The following is a 16,193-nucleotide window of genomic DNA, read 5'->3' on the forward strand; positions in this document are numbered from 1 at the left end:
CTTATTTAACAAATGTCAAATTTTTTGAAATTTCTGAAATTATTATAATAATTAAGTAAATACAGTTATACAACAATAAATAAATTGAAACTTTCATCGGCAGCAATCATCAAAAGAAAAAAGTTATTTCAATTCAGGTTGATGCTTTCTTTAAATGTTAGGAGACATGATGTATTGACATGAAAAAGGTCTATATATTGTAAAAATTGGTGAAATGAGCAGAGGCTTAAATGAACAAGCACGTTCGATATTCAATATGATACATTGTTACGATCATAAGTCCAATATTTTATAATGTCCTTTTACAGTAAAAATTTATAACTATAAATTTTTTAATATAGTTCACTAGCTCACCGTTCTATTTTATACAGAGTCGATATTTCAGACCCTGAAACAAAAAAAATATTGCATGCAATACTGTGCAGATCCTAAGTCCATGCTCTATCTCTGTTATACAAATTTTTCTGTCTTAAAAAAATGTAATATAAGTTGTATCCAATGACCTAAAAAGATTAAGATTGGTAATTGGGAATTGCGATTGATTGCGTCTGTCCTTTGGAAATGTATTCTGTGGTCAAAGATTCAATTCTATAAAAAGCTTTCGTGACTAGAAAAAAGATCTTTCGAAGTGTACAATCATGATCAATTATGTAATATGGAAAAACAAAGATGTGAGCGCATTTAATTGTTTAGCGCCTTAGCTGGCCTTAACGTTATGAACCGATCATAGAGTATCACTATATCGAAAAGAACTGAACTCCCATTTTGACCAGGAATTTTTAACCGGTCAAAGTATAGTGGATAACTACAAATTTGTTTGTCAATGAATTGTGTGAATTTTCGTTTTCAGAATTCTAGTTTAATTAGTGTTTATATTTAAATTGTGAACAAAATTTTACACTTATTGTTAGGAAGATATGAATTCGTGTGAATCATACATATGTCACATGTATTCTTATGTTTTGTAACAGTAAAGGACGCCAATTTTCACATTTGTCAAATATTGATTACTTACGCTCATTTTTGAGCCAAAATTAAGTAAAGGTAATATATTCAATCTTCATAATTTTATAGTTATAAAAATATTTAGAATGTGGTTGTGTTTTACTATGCATATTTACGTATATGATACTGTCACTGCCACTCCCTAACTCTTTCTGTATGAGAATGGTGTAAAGTGTAAAAATTAACCGATAGTTTTACAAAATTAACTTACTAAAATTATTTCATAATGAAATATAAACCTCATTTTTTAAGATACTGTGAAATACATTTATTATAATATATTTATAATACGTATGTATTATTTAAATTAAAATAATTAAGAAGTAATACAAAAACCATGCAAACATTTCATAATTAAAATTTTAGTCTTTTGGAGAGCTCTATAAAAGATGAAGTTTATTGTGGGGAACCCAAAACCCTTGATGATATAAAGAATTATATTATAAGTTGCAACAAATTAGTCTACAACTTTCAGAAGGGTAAAATTATTATTTAGAAATAAAATAAATCACTGCATTGAAGTCCAATGTTTGTGTATATTCAATGAAAATAAATTTTGAAGGATCTTGAAGGTAGGAATTGTATATATGGTTATATTAATTTAGAACTTATAGATGTGTAAATATAGAAACTGCTATGTTAATACATTAACTATCAGTGTAGACAATTCTTTTACTTTATAATTATGTTTGAGTTGTAAAAAACAACTGATTAACAGAAATTTAACAAAAAAAATTAAAACAAAATTGAAAACAACTAATTATATTTACGTATTAATAAATCTTAAAAGGAGTATGATAATTCTTTTATGCCTATGATTAAGAATTTAGCTTTCAAAATCAAGAAACAACAATTCGTAAATAATTATCAACTTTGCGCATATAATGCATAATTATTTTTCAAATTTAATTATTTTTTTGTGAAACAAAGTTTTGAAATTTAATTTTTAGTAGTTGTGATTAAGTATTTTATATTAGATATAATATTGTAATATTTAATATTAGATTTAACATACAATACAAAAAATTAAAATATTTTTATGTAATTGCAGGGAATGTAATAATAATCACCTATATTGAAAAATATATAACAATGTGTCAGATACAAATAGTTCTAACACTCATCCTAGTTGTTTCGACTAGTGTATACTCTCAGAGTATATCAGATGGAGAAATATATCAGTGTCCACAACATTGGATAAAATTCCAAGATTCTTGTTACCGTTTTATAAGAAGTCCCATCAGAGAAAGAGAGGATGCTAGAAGAAATTGTCAAGCTTATCAGAGTGATCTTATTACAATTAACTCTTTAGATGAACATGGATTTGTATTATATCAATTATTATGGCAAGATCCTCAACATCGTAAATGGTACACTGGTATTAAATATCAAAATGGAAACTGGATAAATGAGGGTGATAGTACTCAGTTACTAAATATGGATAATGCATTCTTACCTGAGCGAAATGATAACATAATTAACAAAGATTATTTGGTATATACTTACCACAATAATTTGCAACGTTGGGGATTAGAGAAAGTAACAGGCAGAGATAAATTATTATATATTTGCGAAGCTCCAATTTCTACCTTACATAACTTAGTAGAAGATGATCGTACTTATCAATATGGTGTTGAAATTGATAATCCTAATCAAATACCTAGAGGACCATATTTTATTAAACAACCTCAAGATAAAGTATTCGATGTGTCAAAAAGGAAAATTAGTAATGATGTTTCATTAAGTTGTCTTGCAGGTGGTTATCCTGCACCAACATATGAATGGTTTAAAGAAGATTATGAGAAGGACAGATTAATTGCAACAAAAATAGATCCATTACAAAATAATAGATATACTGTGAGTGGTGGTACTTTAATTATTTATGAACCCGATCAGGTAATTATATTTTATATATTACACAATTTATACATTAAAGGCATATATTACTAGAATAGCAATTAACTGTTTTTAGACAACGGATAGAGGTTCATATCATTGCAAAGCCACAAATAAATTTGGTACAATTATATCTGAAAGTGTTGAATTGTCATTTGGTTATATACTGGAATTTAATTTAAAACGTTCAGAAGAGCGTGGAGATCAAAATTGGGGTAAAGCTGTATACTGTGATCCACCGCAACATTTTCCTGGAGTAAAGTACTATTGGGCACGTGATTATTTTCCTAATTTTGTGGAAGAAGATAAACGTGTTTTTGTTTCCCATGATGGAGCACTTTACTTCTCTGCATTGGAAACGATTGATCGTGGAAATTATTCTTGTAATGTTCAAAGTGTTGCATCAGATACTGGTCGTAATGGACCGTTCTTCCCATTGAGAGTTGATGCACATTGTAATTATATTTTTTCTTATAATTGTTGGATAACATAACGTATTACAAAATCGTTTGATATATTTATTTATCTTTCTTCTTTCCAGCTTCCTTTCAACAGTTGAAGTTTCCTAATAATTTTCCAAAAGCATTTCCAGAAGCACCAGTGGCTGGAGAGGAAGTTAGACTTGAGTGTATTGCATTTGGATAGTAAGTTTCTTCAATATACTACTATGCATATAGATTTGCGAAGAGACGTTTTAATAAATTTTATATCCCTCATAGAGTTTTCATTTAATACTGTAACATCTTTTTAATGTATTTTTTGAAATTAATAATTTAATTAAATATTTCTTTTGCTCTCACTCACATGGTGAAATTATTATATGCATATTGTCACAAAATTTTTGTTTCATTTACTCAATATTCTCCTTTTTTAAAATTTAACAATACAAGTTTACAAGATAGTTACTGTATTGAAAAGTGATTAAAGCATGAACATCCTTTAATTTTATGCAGCCCCGTTCCATCTTACAATTGGACAAGAAAGGGTGCACCCTTACCACGTGGAGCATATACAACTAGTTACAACCGTGTATTAATAATACCAAAAGTACATGTCGATGATCAAGGGGAATATGTCTGTAGAGTTCACAATGACAGAGTTGGCATTGATAATTCTGTTAGATTAACTATACAAGCAGCTCCCAATTTCACTATTCCATTAGTTGATAAACATATGGATAATAGAGGAGAATTAACTTGGACATGTGAAGCATTTGGAATACCAGATGTAACTTATAGTTGGTTTAAAAATGGTGAACTATTGGATATGGAAACATTGCCCCCTGAAGATAGAGGCCGCTATTCTATTCAAGACAACGTTCTAAACATAAAACTTTTAAATCCAGAAACGGATCCAGCTATGTATCAATGTCGTGCGAAAAATCAGTTAAGAACAAAGTATTCGTCTGCACAACTTCGAGTTTTATGTAAGTTCTTATTCTAATACTTGGCTTAAATCTAATCAAGTTAATACTATTTAATATATTTTGTATTAGATGAAATACAATAATTTTTTCTTCACATTGTACAATTTGTAAACATCATCTTTCGTGAGATTTAATATTTTTTTCTCATAAAGTCAATTTTCTAAACAAAAATTTTTATATTCATTTCGTTGAATTAATATTTAATCAGTTCGCATATGTCAGCATGCCTATCTTAATATTACCAAGTTAAGTAGTGTAAAAAAAATATTGAATATATTTTTCACATTGTAGCATTAAAACCGTCGTTTAAAAAACGTCCTATGGAACCTGAAACATATGCAGCTGAAAAAGGTAACGTTACAATTTTTTGTAATCCTGAAGCTGCACCTAGACCAAAGTTTGTCTGGAAAAAAGATGGAAATGTAATTGGTTCTGGTGGTAGACGAAGGATTTTAGAAACTGGTAGCCTTATAATCAGTCCAGTTTCTAGAGATGATGAAGGTACTTACATTTGTACTGCAACAAATCAGTATGGAATGGATGAAACTCGTGGGCGACTAATAGTTTTACGTAAGTTAATATTAATTAAAATCAATAGCTTATGAGTTCAGACTGAGCTGTCTGAAATGTTTGAATATTTTTCTAAGTGACCGCACAGGTTTAGGTACACCAAAATATCATTCATTTTCAAATTTCTCAAATTTTTCTTTACGATGTCGATTATCTGGTTGATGTTTTGAACGGTCAATCCAGGTCTGAACATGTTAATAATATTTCAATAAAAATGTTAGACTAAAAATTTTGATTTCATGTAAAGATGGTCCACAATTTTTGGAAAGACTACCGCAACGCATAACTACATCAGTCATGCAAAATCAAACTTTACGATGTATGGGAGACATAGATGAAATGCTAGATGTTGCTTATATTTGGAAACACAATGACTTACGTATCAGAGATGGAGATCTCATGAATAATCCAAGATTACGTATAGATGGGGAAGAACTTAATATAATAAATGCTACGTTTGCCGAAGCTGGAGAATATGAATGTATAATTAAAAGTGCTGTAGGTGAAATTTCTAGCAAAACAATAGTAACAATAGAAGGGCCACCAGGACCACCTGGAGGTGTACAAGTTGTAAATATTGTAAAAACTTCTACAACTTTACGTTGGACAGATGGTGCTTTGAATGGTAAACCCATTACAATGTATACAGTAAGTGCAAGAACCAACTGGAATCATACATGGTTTAATGTCATAGAAAGTAAGTAAAGTTGCATAATCTGTTTGTTCACAATTCTATGATGAACAACTTTTAAATATACATATGATTTCAGATATAACTGCCATTGAAGTAGATAGGTACAACGGTAGAAAAGAAGCCTATTTAGAGAACATTTTAAAACCTTATACTACTTACTCGTTTGCTGTATCTGCATATAATGAATTAGGTTACAGTTTACCATCATCGCCTTCTCCGCAGTATAGCACTCCATCAGATAAACCAAGTAGAGTTCCATCAAATATAGGTGGTGGAGGAGGGAAAATTGGAGATCTTACCATTAAGTGGGATCCTTTACCACCATCAGATCAAAACGGTCCCGGAATTTATTACAAAATCTTTTGGCGTCAAAAATATCATGAAAAGGAATATCAGTCATTGTCTTTGAAAGAATATGGCAATGTTGGGAGAAGTGTTGTACAAGTACAGCAACAATATTATTATACAGAATACGAAGTTAAGGTCCAAGCAGCTAATGCTTTAGGTTTTGGACCAATTTCCGACGCAGTCACGATATTCAGTGCAGAAGACATGCCACAAGTAGCTCCGCAACAAGTGGTTGCCCATAGCTACAATAGTACTAGTTTGAATGTTAGCTGGTCCTCAATTGAACAAACTCGAGAAAAAATACGAGGCAAATTAATAGGTCATAGAATAAAGTATTGGAAAGAAAGCAATCGAGAAGAAGATGCAGTATATTATTTGTCTCGAAGTACAAGACCTTGGGCTCTTGTAGTTGGTCTTCAGCCAGATACTTACTACTATGTTAAAGTAATGGCATACAATACTGCTGGAGAGGGCCCTGAAAGTGAACGATATTTAGAAAGAACATATCGAAAGGCACCACAGAAACCACCATCTTCTGTTAATGTATATAGTGTAAATCCTTCGACAATTAGAGTTGTGTGGCGTTACGTACAACCAAGTTTAGAAGAGGAACCATTAATAGGATACAAAATACGAGTTTGGGAATTAGACCAAGATATGATTACGGCAAATGATACTATTATAAGAGGTGGTTCAAAATTAGAAGCCGATATTACTAACCTCAGTCCTGGTAAAGCATACCATCTGCGTGTACTTGCATACAGTAACGGAGGAGATGGACGCATGTCAAGCCCGACCCACACATTCCAAATGGGAGATGCAACAGCTTTTAGAAGTACTGCCAGCAACAAAATCTTGGATGCAGCTCTTGGCATATCTTTGTTAGTACTTTTACATATTTTTGAATACGTATAACATACAAATACTTTTTATATGATACGTACTGAAAGGACTACTTATAACAACAAATGTGTAGAACAGTAAGATTTTTATACGCGGACAATAATTATATTACAGTATAGTTTTGTTATTTCTTGTATGCGGGATCGTTTGTATCTAGCATACGTAATAATAATTTTATTGCTATAATTAAAAGTAGGAGAAATACATAAAATTTTAATAATTAGAAAAGATAATATTGAATTAAAATGATGAAGATACAGAAAATATATGAATCATTAATTTTTCTGAGATCAAAATAGTTTTATTTTAAATAATCGCATTATTGAACATAAAGAAAATTTATACTTACTACAAATTAATTTAATATAATGCTTCTCTTGCCGTTTAACCCTTCAAAATCGTAACTTGAACACTATACTAACTTGAATGTTTTTGTTATGTTTCTGTTAATACTTGATTTCAAAATCTATATTGTTTAGGATATTAATATTTTTTAATGTTCATTATATACAATAAGATTGAGATAAATCGCACAGGAAAGAAATTTAAATATTCTGCAGCTCTTGAGGGGTTAAAAAGAAACATTGCAAGAAAGCATATCTATCCGTCCATGAATATTCAGACAACAGAATGTAAATATTTATCATATTTTATAGATAGGTATTTTAATGCTATTATATTGTTAGGGACAATAACGGAATAGTTTATTAAAACAATTTCTTAAAAGAAGCTACAAAAACGGCAAACATTTTATTCATATTTAACTGTTATTGTATCTTAGTAAAATGTTATTTCTTGAAGAATTATAATTACCTCTTTGACGGTCTGCAAATGTGCATTTATATAATAATATAAAATAATACTTTCTTGCAGCTATGTAATGCTATCACTGTAATTTTAGTTTATAGAAGTAACAAAGATCTTTTTCAACTAATGTATTACTAAGTAAGAATTGCATACAATATATGTTTTTTACAAATTGCATTAATTTATTACTTACTCCTATAATAAAAAATGAGTATATGTAGTTTTTTTTAAGTAAAAGGACAAAGTAAATGGTCAAATTACACAATATATTTACCTGTATACTTCATATTTCTAATGATATAGTTTAATAATCCATTATAAATACATATGTATGTTTAAACAATCATTACGATGAAAAGAGTACCTACAATGTATCAAGTTTCTAAATATTTTAATATTTACCAAAATTAAAAAAATTACATGGGATTATTACTTCTATCTACATGGAAATTAAAATATTATTTTCTAAAAAATGTATTCGCTTCAATTTTCAAAATACACAGATCGATTATTCGTTTCTTACATTACTTAGTTAGATAATTTAAAGCGATTAATGTAAATAAAAAAATTCTATGAATTCATATACTGAACATACACACATATATAACATAGAAAAAAGATCTTAATCATATGTGACTATTAATAATGATAAACTATAGTTGCTGGAAGGAGAAATCTAGTTTACAATTATTTATTTATTTATTTATTGTAAAAATTCCATAAATATACAAAAATTTTACATTTGACACATATTTTACATTCTTGTTGAAATTTTGAACTTTTATTACTTTGCATTACGTAATTGTTATAACTTCTAAGTAGTTAATTCATATAAAAGCTGTAACTTTAAAACTGTAACAATATGTTTGACACACATGATGTACACATCAAAGACATTTGCAGTGTTTAAGAATTACAATAATAAATATAAGCAATAAATTGATAAGTTTAATGTATATAGATTGATTAAAAATTATAAAATATTTTTAATATGACGTTTTTTAAAATTCAACAAGATTGAGCAGGTGTGCGCCAAATGATCTTTCAGAAAACGAATATTTAGAATTGAATAATATATATGTTCATAATGTAATTTCTCAATTCAAAAAGCATATTCAGGGGCAACGAGGTTCTTGAATTGAGAGATGGCCAAGGAATTTCTGTGCTGTGATTGGCTGACGATTCACAGCAAAATGTAATGTAATGTAATGTAAAATGTTTCCAAATACCATTACAAGATAACATAATTAGGAGAATAAGACAACCTAATATTGAACAATCATTAATGCATCACATGAATGCCAACACGTCGAAAATAAAACCAGTTGAAAAAGAGGAAGATTTATCATTTTTTTATGCTTTGCTTCCAACAGTGAAGCAGCTAACAATCGACCAAAAATTTACCTTTCGAATACAAACAACACAATTTTTGCAAAATTATGGAATAATCAACCTGAAAACCAGCATTCAGATTAATATTGATATGTTTAAATGATTTGCCATAATTATAATAATTATGTTTAATAAAAACTGAGTTCTTATTCTATGATCGAAAACGATCGAAAACTGTTTAACTTACTGTTGTGACAGACATTTCCTCACTAACGGTAATGTGAGGATTGTAAAGTGTAGTGTAATATCCATCTCATATTGTTCCCTATGCGTCCAATATTTTCTTTTCAAACTGATACAACGGAAACAACCATTATGTGCCACGTTTATTTACCTCATGTGCTACCAGCTTAAGGGAGACGCTATTGACAAGTTTCCTTCAATTATTATTTGTTCAAAAAGACACCAAAGATGAGTTAAAACAATTTGTCGATGTCAAAAACAAAAGCTATTAACAAATTATTAAATTGAGGTGTTATAAACCAATGATGACTACTTTTTCGAATAAGATAATGCTCAATCCACTCCGTAGACATTTTCAATAAACAAAAATAAGAAGATCGCAAATTTAATTTTGCTTTAAGAGACCTAGATTTCTAAGTCAGTCTCCATCATTAATAACGCCACAGTAAAATTGAAATTGCAATCTTTTTATTTTTTGCTTTTATTTTAAAAAATGTACATGTTAGTGAGAATATGTAAAGGAACTTACCATAAAATTATTTGTAACAATCAACGCATTCTATTCGAAGAAACATGATAGTTTGAAGGAAACCGTATGCCACAAACAAAAGTTATGGAGATGTAATCTGATCAAGTTTTTACAAAATTTGGACGTGATATTGCTATTGAAACCTGTCCACAAATTTAGGAATACACTGGATGCAGAAAGTATTCGTTCACCTTTTAAAACGAAATAACGTTGGGATGTTAGAGTTACTAGTCTACTAGACAATGGCTAAAAAATTATTTTTGAAAATTGTAATTATACATGATAAAAGAATTAAAAAATGATGTTTCTCAACTTTTTTATCTGAGCCTATAACGAAAATTTTAAAAATGCATTTTGTAGATCACGGTAACTTATATATGTATATGCTGAAAATTTTATCGCAATCGGTTGACCTGGATATGTGCTGTAAGCAATTCAAGATCGTGAAAATCGTAGTTTTTTACGAATTTCAAACAAACATTTTTTTATATCTTTCAGTGGCTGTAGCTTGACTATTCGTCAACTCATTTCAATGAAATTTTCAGCATGCATATAAGTTATCGAGATTCCTTATAAAAAACACGTGTAAAATAATTTTCAAATAACATGTTAGATTTTGACAGTGTATCAAAAATGCATGTTATAGAAAGTGTAATAAAATTATTTATCACAGTTTTTACAGGCAATTGTACATCTTCGATGCAGATATATTAAAAAATTCCCGCTAAAATGACTGATTTTAAAATTCAAGGACAATTTTTTACATTATAATATACAATATTCGTCGTCATAATAAAAAGCTTATAATGCTATAGAAGTTTCTCTTTAGGCAGTTCAAAACATTGACTTTATTACCCTGCTCAGATCAATTCTTTTTTACGAGGGAAATAAACATATTCTACGTGTTAATTAATGTGTTTTTCTACGTGTTAATAATTTAATCTCTGAGCCATGATTAATCTGAAAAGGATTTGTTTGTAATAGAATTAAACTCCCATTCCTACATAAATATCGTAAATATAATATACACATACAAAATTTTTTATTCCCTCTTTATACACAAGTAATATTTATTAAAAAAGTATATAATCTATCAGTTTGAGTTGCTTTGTAAAGTTAAATTAAAATTTTTAACAGTGTACACGTAATTAATAAAACACAAATTGTGTAGATAACACTTAAAATTTAGATGTTCAATGATCATAAAAGTATGTTTAACACATTCAGGACGAACTAACAGCGTGGCCTAAATTTCGAGATAAAGTAAGTCGTAAATGAAGTTCTCAGAATTGATATCGATTTCTGTCGTGGTGTTTTTTCTTATATTTCTAGTTTTCAAGGTCGGTTCCGAAACGCAACATCTTTTTAAACTTTGTGCATAACATTTTATGAAGGCTTTAAGTCTAACTCTTATCAGAAATGTTGCCAAATGACCACGGACGTCCCGAAAATGTTAATTAATGTGTTTCTATATTACAAAATATTATAAAATGTTGCGAACTCTTCATTTTGATTGTATTTGAAGTATATGTAAAGTATACTATACAAAATAGGTACGAGTATTTTAACTAGTATAAAAATTTAATCGAGATACCCAAGAGTTCCAAAATAGTATAAATCTACCAAACACAACCGGATAAGAACATCAAACTTTTCATGGAGGAAAACAAAAATGATGATGGTTGAATAATGCTTCAGCAATCAAGTGACTGAACTTTGACTATTTTGTAATCATCTTGCTTCACATAAGAAACCTTTGTTAAATAATAATGAATGTGAATTCAGTTTCTGTACAGTGGATATAAATATTATTGTCAAAATCTTATAGGCCAATATTCTGATAATGCAAAGAAATGATATACAAACAAAGGAGAAACATAAAGATAAAAAGAACTTTTATAATCTTAATTTTTGTCTGGCCATGTGTGCTAAATCTTTCAGCTAAGCTTGACAGAACAATACAATTTCAAATCAGCAAGAACAGTATAGTCGAGTATTTATCCATTGAAATCATAACAAACTACTGTTATAGTATAATCTATTCTCACAAAAATTTGCTTTAATTGAAAAAGAATATCTATTGTAAGAAATAATAAGTCTTGAAAAACAAAGTTAATCTCGAAAAGGACTAGAAAAATAGTCTAATATCTCCACTTTATAACTTCTTTTTGCTTGTAGTTCTTTCATTATATGTATTTGTATATTCCCAGTCTTATTCTTAGTAAGAAACAAATAATAGTAAAGAAAATTAAGAAATTTAAAGTTTTACAGAAGTAACTGCTTTCCTTGCTGCTTCATCCAAGTCATTTGCTGCAATAATTGGTAAACCACTTTCTGCAAGAAGTTTCTTTGCCTCGTTTACATTTGTACCTAATTTAAAAAGAATCATTTTTTTAAATCATGTACAAATAAATGAAAATATTCTAATGAAAAAGAATAAAATAATAAAAATAAAACAATAATTACCTTCTAATCGGACAATAAGGGGAATTTTAAGTTGAAAATTACGAAATGCTGAAATAATTCCTTTGGCTATTGTGGCACAGTTTACAATGCCACCAAATACATTTACAAGAATTGCTTTTACTTTTGGATCTAAAGATATCAGAAAAGGCAATTAAAATTTGTCTAATAATTGTTTAAATTTAGGTTGTAAATGCATTTTTATTAAAGTTCTAAGTACAAATTGTATTGATACATAAGATTAGTTGAAAGTAATAAAATAATTTATACGATATACTTTCTTTAAACTAATTAAACTTAACATATTTTCAAGAACAGCTGACAGTAATTTTTTCGCGATAGCAATGAAAAAGGCTACTAAAACGACAATTCGTATTAGAATGGAAAATATCTTCGTAAAAATTAAAATGAGAAGTGTGTATAATAAAAGAGATCGTATTGTCGACAAATCTACCAATTCTCATTGATTATTCCACAAAGAAATATTGTAAAACTACCTTAGTATTTTCATTGAACTTCCTTTTTGCATAAGAGAGATCATCTAAATTAATTTGGAAATACTATAAAACATTTTCTCTCATTTAGAGAAGTTGTGAATATTATGGTTATTAAATGCCAGTTGTTAGAACTGGATTATTGTTACTTTAATCTAAATCATTAACCGCTTTGCTCCTATGGACGTGTCATGTCGCGACACCGATTCTGTTTGTATAAGCTCATAGGCGAGCAAAAACAGAAGCGCGTGTTTACTCGGCTGTGGTACCGCACGAACTGTATTATGTCGAGGGATAACACGTTCGTGGCATCGTATAAGCGGTATTATGTCGCGAGATATTTCTTCTGTGCCCTTATATGAACAGTATCGGCATTGCAATTAATTTAACCTTGACATAACACGTCAGAAAGAGCGAAACAATTAAGTATATGCCTACAAAGCTTTCTTCGTTTTTATTGCAAAGAAAGCAATTTGATACACCTCAAAAAAAAAAATAAATTCAAACATCCGGATTAGTTCTACTATTATCAGCTGTACTTGTTTAATAATTACAATAAAATGTACTATTTATAATTGCCATTATACATACCTTGACTGAGTATCCTAAATGCTTGAAAAACCTGGTCTTCCTTAACACTTCCACCAACATCTAAAAAATTTGCTGGAGATCCACCATTTAGTTTAATTATGTCCATAGTTGCCATTGCCAATCCAGCGCCATTGACTGAAAATAATAAACAATATTTGGTTTTAAATATATCATATTTTAAACGATATTGTTTAAATTTTTATGAAATAAGAACAAATCAAAAGTTTATTTATGAAGAATATGGTATCTTTCTTTAACAGTGAAAATATTATATGTATAATTATATATTGTACCCAAACATCCTATGTTGCCATCCATCCTAATATAATTCAGATTAAATCGTGATGCATCTACTTCTCGTGGATCTCTTTCTTCATTGCCTTCCAAAGCAAACAAGTCCTGTTGTCGAAATTGAGCATTATCATCAAATGCAATTTTTGCATCAACCGCTACAACTTGCTTGTCAGTGGTTTCAACCAATGGATTAATTTCTACTTGTAAAGCATCAATATCTACAAATAGTTTCCATAAATTTTTTAATTCATATATTGTTTTTTGCTGTATATCGGGGTCCACAAAGCCCAGAAAAATGCTAACATCTTTAGCAATATCATCGTCAATCCCATAATATATGTCAAGTGGTACTGTTTTTATTAATTCTGGATTTTTTTCAGCAACAGTTTCAATATCCATGCCACCTGCTGGTGAAGCAATTAAAACAGGGCCATTATGCTGTCTGTCCATAAGAATGCAAACATATGTTTCTCGTGCAATATTTACAGATTCAGCAATCATTATTTTCTGTACCAAGATACCATCTTTTGAAGTCTGCTTTGTAATTAGACGGTGACCTAACATATTTTTTACAGTATCTACAACTGCTTTACGGCTATTAACAAATATATTCAGTAAGACATATATTTTCATTTCACATTTGATACTGATTATCCAAACTTACTCTTTTATAAGATGCACACCTCCTTTGAAACCATTGTCAAACCATCCTTTTCCACGACCACCAGCTAATACTTGAGCTTTTATAACAAATTCATCAGCATCTAGTAAACAAAATCGAATAGATACTTACATAAACAGAAATAAATTATTACAATAATCATTAATGAATAAAAATTTATTCTTCAACACTATTAGAAATATAAATTACTTTTCACACATAGAAAAATTCCTATTAGTTTTCTTAAATTTAAATCTTTAATACTTTCATTTGAAGAATTTTTAGTAACTTAAAAAAATATTATATAATTGTTAAAAGATCTGTTATTTTCATGTACATTGATCACAGATCAAGCATACATGGAAATTACAAAATATTTTTATAATGAATTAATTATAAAAATAAAATTAATAACATAAATTCCTGCAAGTACTAAATACATAATAATTAAGGATAAATACTAACGTAATGATTCTAATGCAGAATTCGCTTTCTTTAAATCATCAACAAGAGCAAAATTTTGTACAGAGACTCCACAATCTCTGAGAAGTTCTTTACTTTGATACTCAAGTAAATTCAAATGCCTCGTTTGTTTAGTATTTATTACTAAACCTTTTTTTAAAAATTCACTTGAATTAAAAGATTTTCGGCAAGCAATACGGAACATGTTTAACCCTACTTTTAACACTTCACAAAATACCGATAAAAATCGTTTTTCTGATAAGTACTCCGAATTATTGTCGAATCAATATCACTAGCACTGAATCACATTCATGTATTGTTAAAATATCTATTTACGACACTTCCGTACGTAACATATTAGCATTTATATCTTCAAAGTAAACGTCGGTTCGGCGTTATCTGAATGTGATTCAAATACAAAATAAGTACGTTATGTACTATTTTTTATACCCTCTAAAATCAAATTGAATTAATATATTGTGTGTAGATATGATATAAATATTTAATTACTCTAATACTTAAATATTTTTAGTTTATTTGTATTTTGTAAAATATAGATATAAAACTACTCATTATCAGTTAAATAATCAATTTACTAAATATATTCTTACTTTGTACTCGAATATACATGCACATAAATTTTTTATTTTTTTTCATAATTTTGCATTTTGCTTAAAAAGTATAGTAGCAGTTGCAATCAAATAAAATATTCAAGAAACTTAGGTGAATACGTAGGTAAAGTACTCAAAACTAAATTTATTGCACATATTTCGTGTCATCAATAATACATAAACAAAGTTTCAGAAATGTTTATACATACATGTAAATATAGAACAAAAATCAAAAGTGATTATTTACAAGATGCAAACAATCTTAAATTTGTCGCGACTATGGTAATTCGCTAATAAATAGGTGTAAATCAGTATCAATGTTACATATTTAAGTACATATTAAGCGTCGTTCGTAATTACACTGATTAATGAAATGAGGTCAAGTATCTTACGAAGCGATAGATTTCATTATTCGAAATTCCTTTACAAATCAAATTTCGCGCCGCGTGCCTCAGATGCAATCTCGTTCCCTTTTTCGCTGTGTTCTGCAGTTGCAAACAAAACTGAAGTTTTAATAATAGAGGACTGAGGGCATAGGGATAAAATGTATCGGTTTCGTCCAATGCATCTTTACAGTTATTACTAAACTACAGATTTTATGCATTTATGATAAAAATGAATAGGTCAAATACTACACTTTAAGGCAGTAGGTAAAAGAATTTAAAGATATTGTTAAATTATTTTAACTCATTACAAGTATTAAAAAAGGAAAGACATTTTCATTTAAGCTATGTTTTCTTACAATTAACTCAATTAGACAATTTGTATCTTGCATAAAAGTTCATAGTCCAGTTATAGAATATAGATAATAATATAGAATACATATATAGAATAACCATTATTCAAATAAGAATTTAATTATTT

General features: G+C 28.8%; 2 protein-coding genes across 4 annotated transcripts; one reads left to right on the forward strand and one right to left on the reverse strand.

Moving 5' to 3' along the window:
• The first annotated feature begins 903 nt into the window (after positions 1-903).
• On the forward strand, positions 904-7,824 carry LOC117218703 (contactin). Of its 3 annotated transcripts, none has more exons than XM_076527977.1 (9): positions 904-1,044; positions 1,372-1,577; positions 2,057-2,901; positions 2,978-3,356; positions 3,443-3,545; positions 3,855-4,327; positions 4,619-4,897; positions 5,145-5,594; positions 5,668-7,824. In XM_076527977.1, exons 3-9 carry the CDS (start codon positions 2,098-2,100, stop codon positions 6,852-6,854), a joined length of 3,675 nt encoding a protein of 1,224 aa, XP_076384092.1. In that variant the 5' UTR covers positions 904-1,044; positions 1,372-1,577; positions 2,057-2,097; the 3' UTR covers positions 6,855-7,824. The 3 variants fall into 3 exon arrangements, with proteins under 3 accessions (XP_076384092.1, XP_076384093.1, XP_076384094.1); XM_076527979.1 differs by lacking the exon at positions 904-1,044 and adding an exon at positions 1,069-1,296; XM_076527978.1 differs by lacking the exon at positions 1,372-1,577 and having other exon boundaries at positions 906-1,044.
• A 2,954-nt stretch (positions 7,825-10,778) lies between these two features.
• LOC117218708 (Succinyl-coenzyme A synthetase beta subunit, GDP-forming) lies at positions 10,779-15,150 on the reverse strand. The gene is made up of 6 exons (XM_033467272.2): positions 14,722-15,150; positions 14,260-14,359; positions 13,595-14,190; positions 13,302-13,436; positions 12,220-12,348; positions 10,779-12,123 (listed from the first exon to the last, which is right to left on the reverse strand). Exons 1-6 carry the CDS (start codon positions 14,921-14,923, stop codon positions 12,011-12,013), a joined length of 1,275 nt encoding a protein of 424 aa, XP_033323163.1. The 5' UTR covers positions 14,924-15,150; the 3' UTR covers positions 10,779-12,010.
• Between the last annotated feature and the right edge of the window lie 1,043 nt (positions 15,151-16,193).

The sequence above is a fragment of the Megalopta genalis genome, chromosome 1 (assembly GCF_051020955.1).
Source record: "Megalopta genalis isolate 19385.01 chromosome 1, iyMegGena1_principal, whole genome shotgun sequence".
Lineage (NCBI taxonomy): Eukaryota > Metazoa > Arthropoda > Insecta > Hymenoptera > Halictidae > Megalopta > Megalopta genalis.

Excerpts from the sequence above, each read along its gene's own strand:
- LOC117218708 (XM_033467272.2), bottom strand. The coding sequence starts at position 14,923 with ATGTTCCGTATTGCTTGCCGAAAATCTTTTAATTCAAGTGAATTTTTA. Across the intron at positions 14,360-14,721 it reads TTCTGCATTAGAATCATTAC|ATGCTGATGAATTTGTTATA; the intron begins GTTAGTATTTAT and ends TTTGTTTACTAG. Across the intron at positions 13,437-13,594 it reads TGGCAACATAGGATGTTTGG|TCAATGGCGCTGGATTGGCA; the intron begins GTACAATATATA and ends TATTATTTTCAG.
- LOC117218703 (XM_076527977.1), top strand. The coding sequence starts at position 2,098 with ATGTGTCAGATACAAATAGTTCTAACACTCATCCTAGTTGTTTCGACT. Across the intron at positions 2,902-2,977 it reads TTATTTATGAACCCGATCAG|ACAACGGATAGAGGTTCATA; the intron begins GTAATTATATTT and ends AACTGTTTTTAG. Across the intron at positions 3,357-3,442 it reads ATTGAGAGTTGATGCACATT|CTTCCTTTCAACAGTTGAAG; the intron begins GTAATTATATTT and ends TCTTCTTTCCAG.